This window comes from Eptatretus burgeri, chromosome 8, assembly GCF_056783735.1.
Source record: "Eptatretus burgeri isolate ZD-2024b chromosome 8, Ebu_testis_v1, whole genome shotgun sequence".
Classification (NCBI taxonomy): Eukaryota; Metazoa; Chordata; class Myxini; order Myxiniformes; family Myxinidae; genus Eptatretus; species Eptatretus burgeri.
In genome coordinates this window covers 43,016,892-43,043,085 of record NC_140968.1, presented here as the reverse complement: position 1 = coordinate 43,043,085, position 26,194 = coordinate 43,016,892, and the positions used below count along the sequence as shown (strand labels likewise).

The 26,194-nt window shown below is 41.8% G+C and overlaps 1 protein-coding gene across 13 annotated transcripts in view; it reads left to right on the top strand.

The window, feature by feature from the left end:
• LOC147021613 (cyclin-dependent kinase 14-like) overlaps positions 1 to 26,194 on the top strand; it is a 369,402-nt gene that overhangs the window by 236,021 nt on the left and 107,187 nt on the right. For 11 of the 13 annotated variants that reach the window (XM_085891768.1, XM_085891765.1, XM_085891766.1 and 8 more), the window contains 2 exons: positions 1,623 to 1,762; positions 2,171 to 2,304. The exons of 1 other annotated variant lie outside the window; for it this stretch is intronic. In XM_085891768.1, the coding sequence (XP_085747894.1) occupies positions 1,623 to 1,762; positions 2,171 to 2,271 (241 nt within the window). In that variant the 3' untranslated portion in view covers positions 2,272 to 2,304. The remainder of the gene's footprint in view (positions 1 to 1,622; positions 1,763 to 2,170; positions 2,305 to 26,194) is intronic. One more of the 13 variants, XM_085891759.1, reaches the window with a different exon arrangement.

Below are 26,194 nucleotides of genomic sequence, written 5' to 3'. Positions count from 1 at the left end.
CACACACACACACACACACACACACACACACACACACACACACACACACACACACACCAATGAAGTTAAGGTATTGAAGCAAGAAGGGAGAGGAGTTGAGACTACGGTCTCTCGGTACCTTGTAAAATTGATTGCCCGAACGCGCCATCAATATGTTTGGGGGGTTGCTCCGTGGTGCAATGCCTTCCTGACAGCTGGCACATCGTCTTTTGCTTTGTGGGGCTTTGTGCAGCTAGCGTCGAGACGCTACTGTCGGCGTGAAGGAGGGACTTGAGCTGGGAAGGTGGAGTCCAGGCGATGATGATAGGAGGGCGGAATCCAGGCGATGAAGTCCAGCACGTGTGGAAGACGAAGAAGGGAAGAGAGAGAGAGAGAGCGAACGACCCCGCTCCGACCTTTATAGGCACTGCGGCGCGGGGTGGGGGGCTACCCCGAAGTGATGCATCATAACCCGACTTGGGTGCTCTGATTGGCCCAGGCCCTCCGCATGGCGCGGCCTCGATGGCCACAAGTGGTAACATTCCACTTCCGGCAAGGCGGTCCCAAGCCGCAAAAATGTCTCGCTCAGACCTCACGACATGATATGAATCGCCCACACTGAACTCCGCATCACGAATTGCCTTGCAAGAACCCCCGGGCCGTGCCCTGACGACCGGCCGATGGTCGTGCCGGGCCCGCATGCCTGCCCGGGCGTCTCCAATTAGCGCTCATCAATGCCTGCTCCATGATGCCGCAAAAGTTGGGTTGAGGGATTGTTTGAGGAGTGCAATCGCGGCCTTCCTATGCCCCTTCCCCAGCCGCACACGTGTTGCACGTGTTGTCCTCCGCGAGGACCCAAATTCGGATTTACCCCAGAAATAAGCAGAAAAGAAGAGTAGAAATGAAGTTTGTGGTGTAAGCAAACCTCGCTATGAGATCCCCACAACGCACGTCTCAATTTGACCCACAAGACAAAAGAGGAGGGACTATCTAAATGTATATTAGTGGAAGAACTGTCTTGGGATCACTATATGTTGGATGCCATTGCCTTGGAGGCATGCGGTTTCTCGAACCACAACAATATATTTATATATATATATATATATATATATATATATATATATATATATATATATATATATATATATATATATATATAGATGTATGTTGTCTTCCTTTCATCATGTGGAATGGAATGAGGAATTTTATGAAGGCATAAATCTACACTCTATACTTGTATTGTGGGAAGCACCTCGTCCGGGAATGATTTGCAGAAGGAAATGCATTTAAAGATTCATTGATGAATGTCAAAGCAATGCTTTTATCATTTTGAACATGCAAGTTTAACAGAAGGAAAGCCTTGTTTTGTTCTACCTTAGTTCTTTGATTCAGGTGAAAGTGCAGGTGTTACTTTGAGCACACTTTACCCATGTGCGTGATGCGAAGCTTTGCAGTCATTATTGAGACACAAACAGCTCCCACAACCCGTCTCAGCCGTCCACATGTCTCCGTTGCGTGTGAAACGATTATCCTTGTAGGCCCTGCGTGCAGGCCTCGCCATTACTGTGCTGGGCCTAATCAACGGCTTGGAGCTTTTAATGAGCATTGTACTCGACTAACTGTTGCTTCACTCTCAACCCTAGGCTTTTGCTTACTCCCCACATGGAGCAGCTCGTATCTGGTTTACTCCAGGCTTGTCCGAAGCAGCGTCTGTCAGCTCGTCTCGCTCTCAGCCATGTTTACTTTGGTGATCTGCCTCCATCACTGTGGAAACTTTCAGACAGTCAGTTAATTTGCTGGATGACATCTTACCTTGTCACTCAGCACTTTCCTTTCTCAGATTACAATGTGCATCATATTATTATCTGTGTCATTATGTGTTGCGTTCCCAATGCACTGGTAGATGGCGTCGCACCAATGTTCCACCGCAACTCCTCATGCATCAAAATCTCCTCCTTACCTACCATTTGACTATTACCTTGGAATTTCAGCAGCAGATTATTTTACAACCTTCTGTTTTACTTCGCAGTTCTTTTGAGATGTTACTCTATCAATTATAAAGGACATCTGTGAACTATTCGAGTCTTCTGGTTGCCAGAACCTTTAATGGGTGTAGGAGGAATCGTACCACTCGGCCTTTGAAAGTAATTCCAATGTTGGCTTTTCTCCATCTTTCCCATTCTCCTCATAGCGGCTTCAGTGTTTTCAGTGCCTGAGGTGGAGTTGCACCCAGAAAGCATGCCGAGTGGGGAAGCCAGAAGCAATGGATGCACGGGAGGAGAACAACCATGATCTCAGGTCCCACCATCCGTAAGTCTGGACAAGGTAAAAAATACTTTATATGGTAAAATTACTTTTCGATGTTTATTCACACCATGATGCTTTGATTTACCGATGGACTCTTGAGAGGGAACCATTTAGCATCATGCTTCCAAGGCTTCTTTTGAGACGGGCTGTATTCCTTGCCACACGATACGATACGATTAAGCACATTATTCGTAATGCACTTTCGAGTGTTTCCCTCGGATCTCAAGGGAGTGGTGCAAACTTGATGTCCCTCACGTGAACGTTTTGGCCACGTCTGCTCTTAACTCATCCCACTTCAGGTTCAGTGCTGTTGTTGTCGGTAGCCTTACTGAATGAACAGTTCAAGTTAGGAAAATGGGAAATGGCTGAACCCTCTCCCCCTCTCCCGTCCCCAAATGGTCAGCATACATTGCAGTTGATGAAATCCTGCCGTACGTTCTGAGGGATCCAGCATGGAGTTGATTTTGAGTTAATTAAAAGTGCATTACGGTTTCTGATTGCAGTCGCTTTGACTCGGGTGAAATCGATACTGGTGTTTTTTTGTGCTCACGCATCAGCAATCTGGCCATGGTGCCTTTACTTCGTGGCTCGGCATATCAATCTAGGCCCTTTGCTCTGGGTTTCAACTAAAAATGTTGGGCTTTGAGCCCACTGAAGCACAATCTGAAGACCTTATTGCCAAACTTTTTGTGCTTCTCTTTCATAGTAACTGTGCTGGTGTGTTAATGGTGGGTACCACTGTTGATTTGCTCTTATTAATAATTTAATTTATGTAATATATAAAATATACCTGACCTCCATTTCTGCTCCCATAGGGTGTGTGTGTGTGTGTGTGTGTGTGTGTGTGTGTGTGTGTGTGTGTGTGTGTGTGTGTGTGTGTGTGTGTGTGTGTGTGTGTGTGTGTGTGTGTGTGTGTGTGTGTGTGTGTATGTGTGTGTGTGTACACGTCTGAAAATCATGAAAAAAAAACACGGCGAGGCTAATGTCCACCAAATTTTACACATGTGCGGAGGTACCCAGGGTCGGGTCATGGGCAAACCACGCACCCCCTACCCTCTTGGGAGGTGGTGGGGAAGATGACTTACAAATTTCATCTGTACATGTGGGCATGTGGCACAGTACAAGTACTTTACTGGCCACTGCTGGAGACAGGCTTTGGAGGGGTGGGTGTCGGGGTAGGGATTACGAGCCACTGTACAAAATATATTTGTCCCACCTCTTGCAATATCCTCCCCCCAGGCTCCTCAGCAGGTGTTTCTCATTTATTAAATACAACAACAATGGTAAGCACATTGTTGATAACAATTTCAAAAAAATCAATTTTTTTAATCTCACATGTTTTGAGATGTTGCAATGGAGAAGTGCGAAATCATTTAAAATGACAATTTCTGTTTCTGAATTTCTTGACTCAGGAGTCTAGAAAATTGGACGTGCTGGATACGGTGCGAGCTGGTTGAACACTTGGAGTATTTTTTTTAATCCTGAGAAATCCCACACACTCACTCTCTCTCCGAAAGGACTGTCTGACAAACCTTTCCTATCTACTTTCTTAACAATCCTCTTCAATAAGTCTAAACCACATTGAGGTTTCTGAATCTCTTGGGTCTCATTTTCAGCCATGATCCTTCTTGGGCAAACCACATTTCTAAGTTGGCCTCCAAAGCCAGCCACTGACAACTAGGCATCCTCCATCGTGAAAAGTCCTGCCTTGGCACACCTGAACTCATATCCATCAACAAGGCCTTCATCTTCAGTTTGATGGAGTACTGCTGTTCCCTTTGGGCTGGCACCCCTGTGTCACACCATGGAAATCAAGGCCTTCAAGATCATTGGAATCTGCCGTGATGAAGCTGAGTGTATCACTTTTACATCGAAGACAAGTCAGTGGTCTCTCTGTGTTCTGCCGCCTCCTTTGTGGTATTGCACTCTGCTTCTCCCACCCCAGGTTTGTGCAGGACGCCCAAGTTCAGCCAACAACCTGCTTCTGATGAAACTCCAAAAACCCAGAATCGCTGCTCACCTCCACTCATTCTTCCGCTTTTCTCCCAACTGTGGAATCGACTTCCATGTTCTCTCCAGGTTTTCAAGACAGCTGTTCACCACCATCTCAGATCATCCAGAATCCAAAACCATTATCTCTTCTACTCCTATTGACTCTCCTCAAACCCACTGCTTTCCAACTTTCCTCTTTTCCTCCCTGAGAGTTTTCTTCTACATATATCCACGCTGTCTATCCTCTGTGTCCTCCCCGAGTACTTATTAATCCTCACATCCTTCATCTTCAAATTCTCTCCATATTTTGTCCCTCAACCCTGCTGTTGTTTGTTTCCCCCTCTCGTTCTGCTGTTTGTTTGCTTCTGTTGCGTCCTGATCCGTTCTTTGTTCTAACTCCTCCACGAGCCTTAAATCTGCGTATGTATATGTATATATATATAATTCCAGGAGTGTGTGTGTCTGTGTCTGTGTGTATGTGTGTCTGTGATCGCTGTTTCTCGACAACCACTGGTCCGATTTAATCGAAACTTTCCAGGTATATTGCTCGGGACCTGAGGATGTGCCTTTTCAAGGTTTGATATTAATCGGACAAGTGATTCCCAAGTTATGGCCATTTATTTACCAACCAATGACAAGACACGTTGTTGCGTAGGCGTGTCCGATGCGCCATTTAGTTACCAATCACAGGACACGTTGCTGCGTCGACCGGTGCGCGGCTGGCAGACGATGACGTCACGTGCCGTGCTGGTTACGATGGGGATCGGTCGGTGCCTTAGTCACCGTGGCATAGGAGTGCCAATGATAAATGGCAGCGAATATCATGGCAAGCAAAGACAGGGAGGTAAACTTGATTTTAATTTGGATTTTAATTAACTCTGTGTGTGTAAGTATCACAACAGTTGTTACTTCAATGTAAGCGATAATTCGGGGAATGCATGTGAACATTCCGTGCGGGCACGCACCACTTCCGGATAGTGATGACAATGTATTCTAATAATATCTCGATTTCTTATCCGCATTTATAAATAAACACAATGCCCCAATCCAGTCGTTGTTTTCAAGAGCGAAGGAACGGCCTGTGTGGTTGTTGTTTCTGGTATGCAGTTTGAAAGTTTTTTTTTTAATTATTATGAATTTTTTTGCACGTACGGCCACGCACGCAGGGCACGCACGTTCGGGCCCGCACTCGTATATATAAAGCTGTGAAGTTTTGTTGTCCTCAAAGTTCTGTTCCAGTGGGTGGGGTGGGTGTTTGAGATCCTCACTGAGCCCCAGACAGTTTCCGACCGTAGTTCCTTTGTTGTAATATTCACAGGGATGGTTTTTTAAAGATCTCTGTACGGTTCTTTTTTATCTTTCCCATTGTTACAATGGTACAATTTCGCTGCTCTTCAGCTTCCAGGATCTTTTGATTTCATTTTCGAAATCCTAATATTTGGTCATCTTTTTGATTACTGTGTTGTTTACGCCAAAATAACTGAATACTGACACCTCAATTAGCAATGCCATCTTTTCTTTTTTGTACATCATACAATATCTGGTCGCAATGCTTTGTTTTCTATGTTCACGCTCAATGGGATCTCGATCAGCATTATGTCCTTGTTTTTGATCACCTTCGTTTCATGTTTCCATCAGTCTTCTGAAACTGATATTGAAATTTTTGCAGATGTGCCAGTGAAAGACTCAACATATTTTGTTGTGGAATTGGTCCATAAACCTTTTCCCCTTACCTCACATCCCTCACTCTTCATGCGTAGAATATGCTTTACATTGGAGGATGCCTTTTTTTTCTCCTTTACACTCCTTCTTTCTTTATTTAAATTTATCCTCTGGATCTTTACCTCCGCCGCCGAAGGTGAAGGAGGTTATGTTTTCACCCCTTTCTGTCTGTTTGTCTGTGTACAGGATCTCTCAAAATGTTGTGGACGGATTCGGATGAAAAATGGTGGACAAGTTGGGTGTGTGACGAGGACGAATTGATTCGATTTTGTTGAAGATCCAGATCCGGATCCGACGACTGGAATTTTTTAAAAGTGATTCTTCACCATTGAGAGATGGGGCCAAAAACGATGTAGTACTGGATAGCATGATATTTCAAAAATGTATTGGGCCCGATATGTTCTCGTGGATCAGGCATTACGTGGTAGAGGTAGTGCTCTACCGATTGCCCTTCTCGTGATTTTTATTTTTGATTGTTCTGAGGCAGGTAGCATCTTTCCAGCTTTTCATCCGAGTGCAGATATCAGTCTCACTGTGAGATAATTTTCCATCCCACTGGAGGACGTGCAGTCAATATTCTGAACTCTACATTCCAGCTGATTGGTGTGGATGCACAGAGGTCTGTGTCCTTTTGTTTGGGATTTTTTTCTCTTTTTATTTCTCAAAACTAGGTTTTTCTCTCCCCAACACCACACTCCCACCTCCCCTGGTGCTCCAGTAATTATTTCTCCCTTTGGGATTCATCGTGCAGGCCATCCAACAGCCTGATCAGGGCAAGAGCAGCTTTGTATTGCTCATGGCTTACCTTTTGCCTCCATGGCAAACAAAACAAGCGATTTCCTCCACCAGCATCGCGACACGAAAATCAACTGGAGCTCCATGCAATCCATTGGAAACACGACCAGTTGTGGAGCGCCGTCCCAATCCGCAGGCTTCTAAGCCACATGTGCCTTGTGATGACCCATGCCTCTATGTCCCATCGAACCTTTCCTCTCCTGCCACACCACCTTCCTCGCTCTCCAAACTCTCATCCCCAATGTCCATTCAGTCCACCAGAGATGCAACCAGTCACAAAACACCATCTCAATAACATTCAGGCCCGAAAACTGTGTGCTCCTCATGGTGGCTCAGGCCTCCCCCTCCCAGTGAGCCTCTCTGCCTCATACAAAATGCCTACCTCGCTTTCAGGGAACTCCTTCTCGTTTCTCCCTACATTAATTTCCAAGACCGATGGCCCAAAATCGCCACAGACAGACTCCAGTGGGGGAACTGGTGAGAGAGACGGTGAGACGAGGTGCTCACATCTTGACGCCATCTTTTGTATGACGGGGCATGTGATGAAGTTTGTTCAGGAGCTGATAAATATGACCACTTCCCACTGCACCCTCCCCTCATTAATCCTCTAAATTGTTCCCATCAAATTCATTGTATGTTTTGCTTTTGTTTGAACTGTTTGCCACTCTGCCAAGCAGTGAGCCCCCCTCCCCTTTCCTGAGGAAAGTGAAAGTAAGCCCTTGCAATAGATCTTGTTGGAGTTTCTGTACATTGGAAACCAGAGTTTGGAAACTAACAGCTTTCCCAGCAGACAGCTTACTGTCTGTGAGGACCATCCGCCGCTAAATTGGTGATCGTCCGGGTGGAAGATTTGGCCTCGTGTCCACCCCATGGTCCACTGTTGCAATTGTGTGTGTGTGTGTGTGTGTGTGTGTGTGTGTGTGTGTGTGTGTGTGTGTGTGTGTGTGTGTGTGTGTGTGTGTGTGTGTGTGTACATGTAGTGTCTGTCATGGCTGGTTTCCAGCACATCTCTGGTATAGTGGATTCTGAAATGGTGGAAAAGGGACGTGTTGTTCGCATTTGCAGTTGAGGGTGTCTGGTGACACTTTAAAGTCTCCAGTGATGTCTGACAGAATCATTTTATCACTTCTCTGGGTCCTGATCTTTCAGGCCTTGCTGTTATGTTGCCAGCCATTCCAATACCACTCTGGCATCACAGCCCTTGCAAACAGTGTAAGCACTCATAAATCTTCAACCATCTTCATGGAACTTGATATTGCTCTGTCTGCATGGTTGTGATAGTGGTCATGAATAGTCTTCTTGTTTACATACCTGCTGAAATGTTGAGTAGTCATTTAGTTCCAGGTGTGTGCAAACTGACAATCCACCTGAACCTTTTTCTGATGTCTCACCACTTCTGACTCTTCATTAATACCTTGTTCTTGTCCTAATTTTGGGGGGCTCGTGTTACTCCAGAGCTGCAACCATCATATTTTGCTATTGCAGGCAAACCCTCCCATTCCACAACATGGCCTGCAGTTATTATTATTATTATGAAATTGTGTCCTAGCCCTCTCTGTTGTTTTCTTTTGTCTATCTCTTTTTTTTGTCTCTAATGTTCTTTCTTCTCCTTCTGCTTGCTGTTTATAACTTTACTATTTATTTGTTCGGCCTTCGCACACAGTCCAACAAGGCTTTTCAAACTACGTGGTGTACGCATGCACTTTGGCCCGAAGGCCGAAGCATATGGCCAAACAAACATACTCCCTAGCCCGCAGGGCCAGAACGCATGGTCATACAATAACTTTTGGAACCACTTGCCTTTTGAGACCATCTTTTATGTTTTAATACAAAAAGATTAATATATATATATATATATATATATATATATATATATATATATATATATATATATATATATATATATATATATATATATATATATATATATATATACTAATGAAGTGAGGACATGCATCTCGGCTGCGCAGCCAAAGTGCACAGTCCAACAAAGCTTATCAAATGAGTGTACACACATGTATCTTAGCCCGAAGGCCGAAACACATGGTCAAACAAACACATACATTTGATTCATTGACTTTTCTTTATTTGATTGACTAACACGTCGTCTACGAGTCACAATGCACCTCGCGATTGTAATTAGTTATTGTTTTAAAACATTCTCCAACATTGGATTGACTGTAACAAAACTGAAAATGTATTGTTCGTATCCAGTTTCAACCATCTTGAAACTTTAACTACCATCAAATTGGCAATTTGTGGAAGGATAGTTAAAAACACAAGGAAAACTTGTTGTCGACCTATTTTGCATGTCATGTCATGTCACATACCTTTCCATCATCCTTCATGAGTACTCATCAAAGTTTTATTGAAATGTCACTTCCTTCCATGCTTAAGCCGTGAAAGTTCATTCGAGTTTTTTTTTTTCTCAACCACCAGGTCACCCAAGAGTAATTTATATTTGTTGTTGTTTGAAGTACAATATTCTGAATCATAGTTATGAGTGTACATGATGTTTGAAACATACCTAAATTCTTCTCGTCATTGAGCATGGATGAACCCTCCCCACCATGATGTTATTAGAGTTCATTTCGAACCATAATGTTATAATCGTTCAGTTCATATCACATATCAATGCTTGCAGTTATAATTGTTTTGCTGTTACAAAGCTTTGCAGCCCTCGTTAGTTGTATATGCCAATTGTTTTGTTCCATGACATCAATGGCAGAGTCGAAGCCTTTTTTCTTTGGTTGTTCCGTTCTCCTCACTTCGCAGTCACAAGGCCTTGTTAATCCTTTAACGGACTGTTGTTTAGTCTGAGGCTATAACAGTAGCTGGTTGTGGCCAGGCGGGTCAGCCAACAGGAAATTACAGTCTGTAGCCAATCGGCAGACAGTTCCACAACACGCATGTTCCTTGTGGGGCTTTCTAAAGACCACACGGTCATCAGCCAAGCACATTCAAGTGAGGCGAGCCTGAAACTTTACATTTTGAAAAGTCTACTATGAAAAAACAAGGAAATAAATAAATGTATAAATTTATGGGGAACTTCAAGGAAGCAGCGCCTACCTTTTATAATGAATAAGTAAAGTTATTCCCTTACAAGGAACTTCACTGCAAGAGGAGGCCATTTGGCACATCTAATCCTATGCATTGGTTGCTAACCTATGGTTGGTTGTCTGTGCTCGAGCCTTTCTAAATGCTGAGCATCAAGCAAGGAAGCAGCTCCTACTGTTTATAAAGTCGTTGGTATAACACAGCCAGGGTCAGGTTCGAACCAATGACCTCCCAGATGCTCTCTAACCATTGTGCCACCGAGTCTCGTAAAGAACTTCATGAAAGTTTCAAGTTCTTTCTGCAACTGCTCAAATAAGAACACCCGGACAGCGCAAAAACAATCACAGTCGAGGTTCAATAATGCTTGTTTTTGTTGTTTTTCGATTTTGGAAAAGCTTATGGATGATTGAATGATCATGCAGGAGCTTATACAGACATCACAGGCAGGACAAATATTTTCGGAGAAACTAGTGTGCTTTACATAAATCTACAAGGGCATTCTTAGATAATGCACACATGAACACAGAGTATGCATTAGAAAATCCCAGCACGATAAGATCTGTGCTCAGATGGGACCACCAAACAGGCCAACCCAAACTTTCTGCTTCTTGAGTAAATATGGTCAACCCAGCTCCGCATGTTATCCTCGATGGTGCGAAATCACAGTTTGCCTACACCTTGAAAAAAAAACCTTCTTTCACTTTATCTTCTAGCAAATGGGTGTGAGATAAATATTTTAACCCAAATCTTATTCAAGTGCTTAATTTCTCTTTTGAAGCCCTGCATGATGTTTAATTTATCATCATCAATTTATCATCATCATAATTTAAGTTGACAAGATGTCAACTGCATTATTTTTATTGATTAAATATCGTTTATAACAGCATACCATCTGCTATGGATCTGCTTTCGCATCGTACCTGTTTGAGACTGCTTTCTTCCATCCCTGAAGAGCCTATTCCTTTTTGTATTCAGGAGTATTACATATATATATATATATATATATATAAATATATATGAGATTGGATACCACATTGACAAAATGAATGGCCATCTGATTCACTGCCAAGAAAATTAGAGTACATTTTATGGAGCTATGAAAAGTTAATTACGTTTAATTCTACAAATTAAAAGTGAAGCCGTGTGCATTTATAGGAAGTTAAATTACGAGATATAGATTAAACCTGGTGCCATTACGTTGCTGATGTCATTGTAATAACTTTGGGGATAATGTAATCTGCAATTTAATGTCACTGCAAATTATATTGCTCGTTTCATTGTGGCTCTGCCTCTCAATGATTGGCAGTAGGAAAATGTGGGGTTTAGCGGCAAGGGTTTTGAAGCTCATGGCTTGGTCTGGAAGCACAAAAGGCAAGCAAATGATTTAGTGTGCCAAACCTCAGGCCAAAACCTGGAATTTCCTTGAGCGTTCCCGGAGGCATTCGATTCACTCCAAAGTCCATAACCTCTCGGGCGTCTGATCAAGCCTATGCCGGGTCTCAGCCTTGCCTTGAAATCAACTCAAAAAATAATGACCCATATGACCTGACCTAAAAAGAGCATGACCGCTTGACAGGGCTTTGGGTTACAGATTTACAACCAATTTACATAACGCACAAGAGGGTGCAGGAAATGGCGCAAAGCGTCTGGACAGGAGAAGGGAGAGACTTGAGGAGGGCATTAGGCGCCACGGTTCTGAATAACACCTTTACACGGCTCCATCTTGAATTCGCTCTGCAGTATAAGCTTACTCGATGAGTTATGGCCTCTAGCCGAGACGTTCAATCATGAGCACTGCCTTCATTAGGCAATGGGGACTGGAGTGTGTAACTACAGATGTCTCTGGCCTCACGAATTGTACGACAGAATATTCTCCTGCATTTAAAATGCTTGATCAGACACTCGTACAAGAAGACGATATAAGATTATTTTTTTTTCATTATTTTGTTCATTGCCTTTGCAGAAACCAGTGACTCGATACAAAACGACCTTACATTGTTATTAAAGATGCCAAATGATTATAGTCGAAAGCAATTTAGGTCCATCCACATACAACACATGGAAAAAGTGACGTCATCCTTATCATCATTTTGTACCACAGACTAACATAAGAGATTTATGAAATATTTCATCACAATTAAGAATTACTTTAGAGCTTTTTTATTTTAACATAGATCTGGCTTCATGGAAAAGCAAAATGATATAAATGTCATTGAACTACAGAAAATCAAACGAGGTGTTATTTTAAGTTTAGACAAATCTGTCAGTTTTGCTTGTATTGTAATGTTGCCTGTTTGTATGTAAATTGAGGCCTGTATTGCCATCCACGCTCGCGCAACATTACACGTGACCTGTTGCCTGCATCCTCGAGAGCATTGAATTTGCTGAGATTGTTTGCCAAGTAACCAGAGTAAAGGCACAATTGGATTTATTAGTTTAATTGATGTCAAAATAGCAGGTTATAAATTCATTATTACAATGGAATGCATTTATTGAGTATCATTTAGTCATGTGCATTGTTTGTTTTTTTTTCCTCATAAACTTGAGTGATAGTTGTAATAGCATGCTGACAACTTGTGTAAATCTAATCTAAAAGCAAGAGTTTCGTTCATTTTGATCATCTGATATTGTGATAGTTGTCCAGTAATTATTATGCTGTTGTGCTTGCCATAATTTAATTTGGTTAAAGGTACCAGTTTTAAGTTTCTCTCGGTTTATTTTCACAACACAAGCATTGAACTTGTCGCTTCGCTGATGGTAATTGGACAACATAACTTATACAAGTCACACTACAGTAATAGAGTATATTTGCAGTCAATATTATCATTTATTTTAATTCCAGAAACATTTTGTTTCCTGCTAACAACCCAGCGTTGATTTTAGTAATACGCATACTTATTCATCAAAAAGCAACATTATGAATTTGTTTAATGTTTCCAGGGATCAGATGTTACATTGGTTTTTTTTTCAAGTTGCAAAATTCAATTCTCATTGAGTCATGTCACAATTGAGTCACATCTCATTGAGTCACAATTCTCATTGAGTCATGAATTATACACCACCACAGAGGCCTAGCCTAGTACTAGACATAATGACGTTCCAAACATAACACCGTTTTACTAAACAGACATAACGCCACCTAGCGTCTGGCATTCAGCCCATCACCCATGGACGCCAGATAGTCAGATAGAGTCAGGTATATATATATATATATATATATATATATATATATATATATATATATATATATATATATATATATATATATATATATATATATATATATATATATATATATATATATATATATATATATATATATATATATATATATATATGTATATATATATATATATATATATATATATATATATATATATATATATATATATATATATATATATATATATATATATATATATATATATATATATATATATATATATATATATATATATATATATATATATATATATATATATATATATATATATATATATATATATATATATATATATATATATATATATATATATATATATATATGTATATATATATATGTATATATATATGTATATGTATATGTATATGTATATGTATATGTATATATATATATATATATGTATATATATATGTATATGTATATATATATATGTATATGTATATATATATATATATATATGTATATGTATATATATATATATATATATGTATATATATATATATATGTTTATATATATGTATATATATATATATATGTTTATATATATGTATATATATGTATATATATATATGTATATATATATATATATATATGTATATATATATATATATATATATATATATATATATATATATATATATATATATATATATATATATATATATTCTCTGCCAGTCTTTCTGTCCGTTCAGGGAGGGGCTTCAAAATCAAATTGCCGCCATTATTTTTGCTCCATGGTGGTTCTCAGTCAGTGCTGTGGTTGCATGATTGGGTGTACGTGTTGATATTTGGAGAGACAAGCGTTTCCTGAGAAGAATAAGGTTAGTAGAGTGTTTGTGGGTTTTCAAGTTCGGATTCTATTGACGTTTCAAAATTTCCCGTGCTTTGAGGCCTCACAAAGCTAAATCCTTTTGGGCAATGCCATGATTTATTCTTCTGATATCTTTTTTGTGATATCATTTTTGACTGTTGCTGACAAAGTTGAAGGCTTGACTCAAACAAATCCAAAGAAAAATCACACAAAGTTAGATGTTTTGAGACAAACATGCATTTTAAATAGCGAAATTGATATGTCACTTTCGCACCTGTCCTTTTGGGGTTGTTTGTAATGTCGATTACGTGGAGGTCTATTCGATGTGTGTTTGCATTTCTAGAGGTCCCCCGAGGTGTTCTGAATGAAATTCGGAGAAATCTGGGGGAAAATGAACAGGTCCTTGCTGCTCTTTTGTGAGATGTATGCACACGAAAACCTCTTCCCAGCCATGGACCATTCCACTTGGGTTTTTGTTTTGTCTTTCCTCAGATTTCTTTTTATTTCAAGTGGAACACCTCAAGTGACCTCAAAGCGATGCGATACATGCATACTATATAGGACCCCTTTTGAAAGGTCTCCCTGCCCATGGGGAAAGGAGGGGGGGATGAGAAGAGGAGAGGAAGGGGAGGGGAGTGGTTGAGAGAGGGTGGGGGAGGGGGACAGCAGAGAGGGGGAGAAGAAATAGGCAGGAGTTATCTCATAACTACTTTGAAAGCTTTTGTTGAAATACTATATAGAACCCCTTTGAAATGTCTTGTTCTCAGCCATGGTGGGGGGGAGCGGGGAAGGGGGGATGGGAGGAGGGGAAATAGGGGGGAGGGAAGAGTAGATGGGAGAAGGGAGGGGGGAGAGAGAGATAGAGAGAGATAAAGAGAGAAAGAGATAGAGACAAGTCTGAAAACGACAATGGTTCACGAGCGGTATTTGACGATGTGGATTGTTTCAGAAGTCAAGGATGAGACAATGTGATAATTTTTGACCAAGTTATAAAAATGATCAACACGATGTGGTACGAGTGACAGGTTATTAGCTGCAAAATGTCAAAAACCCGGTTTCGTTCAACAACTTTCAAAATTTGACCTTTGCATAACGTTTAAAGGTCACAAAACAATGTTGTGGACATTAAAATAAGGAAACAGGATACGTGCTATAGCTTATTGGAGTTAGTTCGTCGAAGAAGGTCGAAAACCTGGTTCGATTCCCACAATTTTGAAAATTTGACCTTTGTGAACTTTCAAGGTCAAAGGTCAAGGATTATGACCTTTGGTGCAAAACTTCCTCTGGAACATTCCAGGAACAATATAATGTCATATAGGCTATATAGCATTTCGCACTCCTCGGATTATCCATACTTTGATGAAATCAGTGTAAAAACAAACTTGAAGGGGGCGCCACGGCAAGGTGTTCGAGATAGAGCAAAATGGTTTCAAGACTTGAGGTGGGGAATGACCTCAAAATTATGCATAAAAAATATTGTCATCCTAGCTCTCAAAGTTTGGGCAGTCGTATGATTTTTATGTCAAAATTTGCAATTTTCTAAGTTTGTGACCTTGACCTTGGGACGAAAATGAAAAATCGAGCTCCATAGGGCTATGCAGGTGCCATTGGGCTAACCAAATACCGAAACCCCTGCCAGATTCGACAAACCCCCTAGGAAAAGATGCAAATTGAAATTGGCTACCCCCTAAAAACACAATTCGCAATTTTCTAAATTCGTGACCTTGTGACCTTGACCTTGCGACGAAAATGAAAAATCGAGCTCCGTGGGGCTATGCAGGTGCCATTGGGCTAACCAAATACCAAAACCCCTGACAGATTCGACAAACCCCTAGGAGAAGATGCAAATTGAAATCGGCTTCCCCCTAAAAACATATGTTGTTTGGGCGTGGCTCCGCCCATAATTGGTGCACCATGCCCATTCTCAGGAAAACACAACTAGATCATGATATAAACCTCCCACCAAAGTTTTATCAGGATCGGATCAAAACCCACAGAGCTATGCTCGGGACAGACAGACAGACAAGCCAGTAGGTGGACATGGGTAGTCGATCAAGTCAAATTTAGTCGTTTTTCAGCCGTTACTAGCCAACAAAAGCATCCATAGCAACGGTTATTTCTCACACATAACTAGGACATACCATGGACCTACCATACCAGTTTCATGTATGTCTGACTCATCATCTCTGAGATATAACGAACTTCGTTTTTTTGTTTTTTTTTCGACCAGGGTTCATTCAAAGTCTATCTTCTCCGACAGTTTTCATGGGAGCGGGCTGAATTTTTTTGTCAAGGAGACTGAATGTGTTGCCCACAAACGATCATAGTTTAATTTTTGAATTTCGATATTTTCATTTTTTTAGATTTTTTTTTTTGAAAATTTCAAAGGCCCGTTGCAAGGCAACCGAGGGGTCCATAGCAACAGTTCTCAAACGCGCACAACTAGGTCATGGTATGAACTTACCACTAGAGTTTCATCAAATCGGCCTACGATTAACAGAGTACTGGCCTGGATAGACAGACAGACAGACAGACAGACAGACAGACATAATGACGGAAAACCTGACAATAAGGGACGCTAGATCGATGACCCAACAGACAGACAGACAGACAGACAGACACACACACCAATAACGAATATCGTGGTCACTTATTTTTTCGTGAAAATATTTTTTCGTGAACCAATATACATTTTATAACTTGATCTCAAAGTATTGACTCACGGGATAACTCGGAAGTACTGTACTTACATTTGATTTGTCTGGATTTGATTCCTGGCTCAACCGGATTTCAATCCCAATTGTCATCCGAGAGCTTTACAGGCAGGGCTCTCAGTCATGGAATATGCTTTCACAGTGTATGGCGTCAGCCATGTTATCGACTAATACAATTGTTTGTGGATGTTAAAGAAACCATGATGCCTCTCAAAAAGAATGATCTGTTGTTTGCCAGTACCAGAACCATTTTTCAAATTCTTGCTGAAAATTTAAACTTTTTATTTCGCCACTTCTTCTCGGATAACGCATCCTGGTTGTTCAAATTGATTTAAATCTCCATTTGAGTCAAACTGTGGCAAAGGTGTGATGTAGGAATTGATAAAACGTGATTTCAGCTTTTATTATCCATGATTGTAGTATAAGCAGTACAGCAATGTTTAATGATGCTGATCAGTTTGTATACAGAGCAATAGTGTCTCTGGATGACCAATTTGTGGTTCTCAGGGCCGAATGTAACATGAGCTTAACCATATCGAATGCATGCATGTGCACTAATTTCCGGTAATGTTTTAATTCCTGTGTTTCCTTGTGTTGGTTGTTGTCTCCTTGAGTTGGTATCTGTAGCTCGGTGTAATGACATACTACCAGCTGGGCCCAAATACCAATGATCCTTCGTTTTTGTTTAATTGCGATTGTGCTCTTTCACATGGAACAGTTCTACCAAAAAACTGAACCCATCGCAGGCTTCCAAGCAATCTGTTTGATGAAGAGAAAGTTAACATTTGGATAATATAACAACACAATTGCATAACACTTCCATCATACCTGTATGTTTGTGTTTCTAAATCGAACTGAATGTGTGATTTTCAATGGAATTATTTAATCTCCTCTCCCTGTCAAAGCTGGAGTGCCCCAAGGCAGAGTTCTGGGCCCAATGCTATTGCTGATAGTCATTAATGCTCTCTCTGACTCTCTGTAAAATCCCCTTTATCGATTTGCTGATGATTCCACCCTCTGCCCTGACATCCCTCATCCATCTGACAGTCAGGCTGCAGCCTCTCTTCCCTCTCTTCAGACCTTGACAAAATCACAAGCTGGTCAAACATTTAGAATAGGTCTTTCAATCCTGATAAATCTCACACTCTTACTCTCTCTCTCTCTCTCTCAATTGACTGTCTGGCAAAACCTCCTATCTACTTTCTTAACAATCCTCTTGAGGAAGTTCAGTCACTCAAACCCCCGGGCCTCACGATCAGCCAAGATCTTTATTGGGCAAACTGCATTTCAAATTTGGCCTCCAAAGCCAGCAGCCGGCTGGGGATCCTCCATCACACAAAGGCACACCTGAACTCCTATCCACCTATAAGGCCTTCATCCCCAGCTTGATGAAGTACTGCCCTCCACTCTGGGTTTGCTCCCCTGCCTCACACCTTGCTCAGCTTGATGCCATGGAAACCAAGGCCTTCAATATCATTGTTACCTCCCATGATGAAGCTGAATTTATGGGCCTCTCACTTTCCCATCGCAGACAGGTTGGTGGTCTATGTCTTCTACCACCTAATTTCTGGTCTTGCACCTTCTGCTCTTTCCGTGCTTTGTCCTCTTTTCCGTTCTGTATCCTGTTTTCTTTGTATTTCCCTCCTGCGTTGTCTTTGTACATGAATTGCCCGTAAGGATTTCGAACCGTAGTTTTAGTAACTCTTTCATCGCAAAAGTTGAATATCAGCATTTGCTCTCGGAAATGAATTCATTGATAAATGCTAAGAGCTAGTTGTGCACAAGTACATCAATGCTTCTCCCAACAATTCCTTTTTGCATCTATGTTCTCAACAATATGATTTTTTATTTTATTTTAGTAAAAGTGAAAATTAATCCGACGTATATTTCCTCCAATTTTGTTGTTCTGTTTTTCATGGTTTTTACTCCCATCTGTGACTTTCTCATTGCTGTTTAAACAGACTCATCCACTGAAGCTATTCTTGTTATCCACATCGAGCTTTACATGCTCCTCCTCATGCTGATGACATGATTGTTTGTGTATCGTACCCATTAGCATTATGGTCACGTAATCCAACACTGGCTCAGCCAAAGAATGCTTTTGAACACATGTTCCTTTGTGTATAGAATGCCCTTAATGCTGTTTCTTTTTGTGAGGTGCATAATGACCTTTTCGTTTAATGCATACCTGTTATTAGTAGCTGGGTTTTGTACCAGCATGAGCAATTCGCTTGAGCAAATGGAGATCATGTTTGTTGCTACAATGCTCGTATATTTATCACGAGTGCTCTGCAATTTAAAGCAGTTCTGCCCTCGTCCTTTGGGAAATGTCTTCCACGATTGTGTCATGAAGTGCGGAGGTAAAGAATAGATCTCGTGTTTGTTGAGGTTTGGCTAAAGACATCATGATAGACATTTTTTTTTAGGATCTGGATGTTACCTTCACTTTTTGAGTGCACGAGCTATCAGCCGGCAGGGTAATAATGAGGTTTATCATGTAAAATAAATATTAATATCTAAAAAAAATATGAAAATAGGTGAATTTATATATAAGGTGATGGGATGTGACCCACTTTCAGTTGAGTCAGAGTCAGAAATGGGATGAACAGATGAGTAGGAATAACGACGATAGATATGATCGAATGTAGGAATGGGGTTATTACCTCCACCACCTAAGGTGGACGGAGGTTATGTTTTCACCACTGGTTGTTACTTGTTTGTCTGTGAGCAGGATATTTCAAAAAGTTATGCATGGATTCGGACAAAATTTGACGGACAAGTTGGGTGTGTGATAAGTAGGAATTGATTTGATTTTGGTGAAGATCCGAATCTGGATCCAGCCTGTCAGTGGGATGCAAAATATAAACTGTTCAGCTTGGTGGAGGTATGTGTTCTACCGAGTGCCATTCTAGTTTTCTTTGGAATGAGCCACAGATATCTTGACAGCCAAGAGGCTGTCAAGATATCTGGAGTGAAAAAGCATTTCCTGGTCCTTATTCTTATATTTGGATGAAGAGACTGTTCAATTGTGCACAAGTTCCAAGACACCACTCTTTCCAGGAGATCTGTGTCACATACACCATGGTGCAAGTGACCCATATACTTGGAAGCACAGATACTTGACTCGGTAAAGTACTCTCAGATGATATTCGCATTATTACTTTGAAGACATTTCAATGGAGTTTCAGCCATAAATAGTTCATGATTGATGGTAAAACAGTTTAAAAAAAAAAAAGGTACATTTGAGTAAGGTTGATTGCAGGAAAATTTAAGAGAATTTTTTTCGGTGATCCACCAAAAATAGAGTTGATGTGGGACTTTTTCGATAGTTGATGGTCATGTTGTAGGTCCTCGGCCAAATTTGGATACTTTTTTGATTTTGACTTATTATTGGTACAAAGTGTGATCGTACAAAACCTTCTGCAGAAGCTAGTCTTCCATGAACGTGGAAATGTTACTGATGTGGACCAAGAATCAGCAATGACCATCATGAGGATTTGGACCAATTCAGTGGGCCTGCTCCAATATCATCGAGGGCATATTGATAGCCACCTCCACAACATCTCTGCCGTTGCCTTTCTCATCATTTTGGTCATTAGCTTCAAACCCACCAAGCCTGAGATTTCTCTTCTCCTCCCTCATGCTTCCTTCTTCTCTCAAGTCTGTAGAGATACTTTTGAGGATACTTCCTTGACAAGTACTTATAAGTATTTAAAAACAGAGTGCAAAAGGTTGCTTGTATGCCTAGCAGATATAAAGAAATCTTTGAAAAGTAATGTTGAGAATCTAAGTCTGTATTACAGTTACATATGAGGGGTCGTACCGGAACAGTGGATGCTCGAGAGATGGTTCCATGGGTTTTTGGTAACATTCCCGTATTATTTTATTTTGTTTGTTTTGTTATCCGCATCTGGACTTGTAGTTATTGACACACCACAAAGTGTTTATTCTCTGGCTTTAAGTACCAGTTTCTCCATATTACCGGCATCCATATAACAAGTACCGGCATGTTTTCCTTGTCACAACATTAAAGCAAGAAATGGTTGGAGAGTCAAAAGATAATATTGCGTCGCACAATATCGGTAAAGATATAGTAGTGTTAGGATTTCAACCTTTAACTATCTTCAAATCTTGTATGACAGCATCAATTTGCTCTTCTTTTACCAAACATATATATGTCCGAAATATTGATGTTGTTATAAAATGGCTCATTGCCATTTTATTATTTCACGTAAGAGAAAATCAAATTACAAGAGTTCCAAGCTTGTGGCAGAGTAACATTTCCTCTTTTAAGTAAAACTTGGATTGTATTGGTCCTTTTTGAAGTAGTGTGTTTGAGGCATCAGCTGTGTCAATGTGCAATGTTTCTGGAACACCAGGAGAGCTTATATCGCCCAACTGTTCATCAAAAGCTGCATAAATGGGCATTAAAATGTACCTCATGATCACTGGGCCTGTATAATTAGGCTTTGCATTGCCAAAGTTAGGCCCTATCTGACTAAGCAGGTTTGCCAAATTTGGCCATGGTCTTTAATCCAGCTCGGTCTCACCGGGAAGTGGTAATCTCTCCTTTCAGTGACACACTGAAGCTCCACAACAGGCCAAAAAGAGAGGCGTGCAGGAAAATGCAGCCTTCTGCTTTAGGCATCTTGGCTTGTTAGTCCTCGCATTGGGGTCATAAACACAGCAGGGGAGCAGGACAGCCTCGTGGCCAGATAGGCCTCGTGGGTAGGCAAGATTCCTTTCAGGTCCACCTATTTTACTTTATTTCCTCCTTTTTCATGCCTCGCCTTTTGGTTCAGCAACAGACGGCCACGATGGATTATCACATATTTTGCATGCTTTGCGTCCAGTTCATTTGGTTTGAGCAGGTCTGTATGGTGATAAACGGGTCTGCTCACAGCTTTCTAAGCACTCTTTTGTCTCTTTTTAGAAGGAAAGTGTTTTTATATCCGCAAAGCACGGCACATTGGCATTATGGCATCCATTGGAAACATTGTCCAGCTGGAAGAAAATAAATATTCAAACTCTAATCTACTGAAATCCACAACACAGTCTTTGTGTATGTTTGCCCAAACCTCTTGTGTTCCTTACTCTGTATGTTTATTACCATATAGCAATCAATGGTGAGGATTACTTGTGTGGAAGGAAAATGCAATTAGCTGGGTGGTGGATTGGGAGGGGATAGAGGTTGTTGGGGTGGGAAGCAGTGAAACCAAAGTGGGGCAGGCATTCATATGCATGAGAGCACCCATCAGCAGATAATAGATGTAATTAGCTTTTTCATCCCACCTCACACTGTCTCAATAGTTTCCCAAAGACAATGAATCAGTTATTCAATCACAGCTGCTGCTTAAATCTTTATCTTTGAGCGGTAAATGAGTTCGCCAATGTTTGTCAGTGTAATCCTTCTGGAATGTTGCTAACTTCAATCGAAGTACCAACACTTCTTTGTCCTGTTAGTGATCTTGATAGTTGGAAAATGTGCAGATGTAAAACGAGTGTCGTCACGCTTTGTTGATATCATACTAGCTGCTGTTCCATTCAGTGTTTGTGTTCTTTCCAGTTTTTAGGTCATCAACCCACCGTCGCATCATATCTTCTGTTGTCGATCCTTGATAGTTTTTTTTGAATCACATTTCCACTTTTGTCTCTCTGTTGTACATATTTCCTGTTATTCTGCTGCATACATGTAAAATATCTTATTATCCACCACCCCTCCAACAAGGTCAGAGACGGGGACATTAAAATGAGCTTCGTCCGACTGACCAACTCATCATCCGTCCATGTTCGAGATATTTCAAAAACCGTTGAACATTTATCTTTCATATCGCAGATATCTATTCCTCATCAGATTGTCTCAACCTGATTAGATCAGGGCTCTGATCGGCTGAATTATGTTGCCATGGCAAACATCTCGGTAACTTGGCTTGTGCACGCGATATTTCAAAAACGATTCAAGATTTAGCTTTCATATTACACTGGATCTATTCCTCGTACCACCAAAATGTGGGGACCGAGAGTATCAGCTCATTGTTCTCGTTGTCCTGCCTATTTGTCTATTAATTATCGCATTCTCTCTCCTTCCTGCTTTCTGCTTGGTACATTGACCTCATTCTCTGTCACATTACTCTTCCATGATTGACCTCTAAAACACAAAATACAGAAATCCATGCAAGTGTATACTTGTGGGAAAGATGCTGATTGCTTAGGGGAAGCTTGCTTGTTTCTCTCTGTCTGATTGTGGTTTCATTCCAGGTAAAAATGTATTTCACTAATACTAACATCTGGTGCAATGATACAATGTGCACTTTGGATAATTAATTATGTAATGTATATCTATATATATATATATATATATATATATATATATATATATATATATATATATATATATATATATATATATATATATATATATATATGTGTCAGGTCAGGCCAGATTTTATCTGTGACCTGCTACAGGTACCATGTAAACCTGTACTAACCTGTTCCATGGTCGGGTTGTCGGCGACTTAACCGTCTCCCCCACCAAGTTTTTTGGTGAGGAGAGTGTATGGATATGGACACCCAGCAGGATTATAAACAAAACCTGTCAAAGGGCGGAGGAGCTCCTTGTGAGCCAACGGCCATCCATATCTAGCACCCAACTGTGTGTGCGGACGTCCTCCTGCAGTTGGGTTATTTTTATTAGAAGGTTGGTGGCAGGATTTGCACTCTGGCCACCGTAAAACCCTTCATTCCACAAAACACAAAAACACAAAGAAATCTGAAAACCCACTCCGTGGGAGTAACTCCTGTACAGCTTCCCTTCGCAGGGCAGCTCACCGGATGACGGGATTGGGGCAAAGCCTTCGGGACCCCCAATCTTTGATGATAGAAGGGAAACCATGGGGTAACATCCCTGGGTCAGATTGCGGGAGAGTGTGTCGGAGTGGTGCTGAGGTGTCGTCCACCAGACGGCGGTCTCCTTGGGTTAACCTGAGGCGGTCCCTTTGGGTGGGTGCCTGGAATGTCCTATCCCTAAGAAAGGATGATCACCTGTCTCTGTTGTCCAAATGCTTGAGCTCAGATGATATCGGTATTGCAGCTCTCTTTGAGGTTCAGAGACCGGATTGCGGCGAGATAATGGTGGGTGGTTACACCTACTATTGGTCTGGTCACTCTGATGGTTACCATTCCCAAGGAGTTGCTGGAGCTGTGTCCAAAAAGCTGACCCCAATGATAATTAAGGTAACACCGGTCAACGAGTGTATTATGAGACTAAGGATTCGTCACTCCTTCAGTGTCATTTCCCTGGTCTGTGTTTCTGCTCCGACTGAGGCGAGTGATCTCACCGTGAAGGACACATTCTATGCCACACTCAAGTCTGTGGTTAATCAGTGCCCCAGATGAGATACACTTCTAGTCTTGGGGAATTTCAATGCATCGACGAACTGATAGGGATGGTTATGAGACGTGTGTTGGTCCCCATGGGTTTGGAACTGTGAGCCAGAATAGCACTAAGTTCCTTGACTTTGCAGGAAGTCATGGACTTAGGGTGGCTGGTTCATGTTTTCAGTGCCCACAAGATCATCGCTGGACTTGGTATTCCAATGCTGGCGGTGTGGCAAAGGAGATTGACCATGTCTTCGTTGATGGTCGCTGGAGGATGATCCAGAACTGCAGGGTCTACCGGAGTGCTCAGTTCCTCAATACTGACCACAGGCTTGTTGTAGCAACTCTGAAGTTGCACCTTAAATCCAGGAGAATGGTACCATCCCAGCCGAGGCTGGATGTTGGCAAGCTCAAGGATGAGAGGGTTGCTGAGGAGTTTGTGAACAAGCTGAGTGGAGATTTGGGGGGTCTGGGTGTTTGGGAGGTCCTGAAGAGGTGTTCAAGACCACCGTCCTTTATATTGCCGGTGGATGTCTTGGAACTCACCATCGGGCAGAGAAGAATTTTGTCTCTCAAGGGACACTGGATACCATTGACCAGAGTCACAGGGCCAGGCTGAATGGCAGAGCTGAGCTGTTCAGGGAGCTGAGGTATAAAACTATACGTGCACTAAGGATGGACAAGGAGGCCTATGTGTGAGGAATCTGTGAGGGGGTAGAGCATCACCTGCGGTCAAGGGATTCTCGTCCTGCTTACAGGGGAATTCGCGCATTGCGTTCATCCAAGCCCATCCCTCGGTGTACTGTAGTGAGAGCAGAGAGTGGTAGGCTCTTGACAGAGGAGTCCGAAGTGAAGGTCCGCTGGGTCAGTTACTTTGAGCGGTTGTACCAGGCTGATCCACTAGCTTTTGAGTTGGACGTCAGGGGTGTTACAATCCCTGTTGCTGACCCTCCAATCAACTGTGGTACACCTTCGCTTATGGAAACACAGGCTGCGGTGAACCGGTTGAAATGGGGTAAAGCTCCAGGGATCTGTGACATCCATGCTGAACTTCTCAAGGCTGGTGGAAATGCTGCACTCGTGTCGTTGCATGCAGTTCTGTGCTCTGCCTGGAACACAGGCATCATCCCAACTGATTGGAAGAGGGGCCTTGTTGTCCCTCTCTGGAAAGGGAAGGGTGATCGCCAAGACTGCAACAACTACCAAGGGGTGACGCTGCTCTCAGTGCCGGGCAAGGTCTTTGCTCGGATAATTCTTGATAGGGTTCGCCACCATCTGCTTGAGCACCAGCGTCCAGATCAGTCAGGCTTTACACCAAAGAGGTCAACGATTAACAGTATCCTTGATATTCGGGTCCTCACCGAATGCAGACGAGAGTTCCAGCAGGGGCTGCTTGCAGCCTTTGTTGATCTCTGTAAAGCGTTTGATTCAGTGAATCGGGATGCCCTCTGGAGGATTCTTGGTCTTCGTGGAGTGCCAACAAAACTGATAGATCTGATGTCTGAACTCTACTCTGGTACTGAGAGTGCTGTGAGATGTGGTGGTACCATCTCTGACTTATTTCCAGTTGTTACTGGAGTTCGTCAGGGGTGTGTACTGGCCCCCACACTTTTCAGTACTTGTATGGACTGGATTCTAGAGAGGATGTTGGAGAGATCAAGCTGCGGTGCATCGTTTGAGAATGTCAAGATCTCTGACCTTGATTTGGCAGATGATGCAATCATCTTTGCGGAGACTTTAGATATCCTTTTGGGGGCCATTGAGGTGCTGAATGAGGAGTCGGAGCCGCTGGCATTACGGGTTTTCTGGGTCAAAACTAATATCCAGGCTTTCAATGACATCTTGGATGCTGCTGTCCTGTCTGTGCCTGTTTGTGGTGAGGATGTTGAGGTCGTGGAGAGATTCACTTATCTTGGCAGTGATATTCATGTCTCTGCTGGCTGTGAGTCAGAGGTCAATAGACGTCTGGGTCAGGCCTGGGGAGTCATGGATTCACTGGATCATGGGGTGTGGCGCTGTCGGTACCTGTGCTGGAGGACGAAAGTCCGAGTCTTCAGGTCCTTGGTGCTTCCAGTCTTGCTCTGTGGATGCGAGACTTGGACTCTGACCAATGATCTGAGATGGAGACTTAATTCCTTTGGTACCAGGTCTCTTCAGAGAATCCTTGGCTATCGCTGATCAGACTTTGTGTCCAACTATCAGTTGCTGAGAGAGACT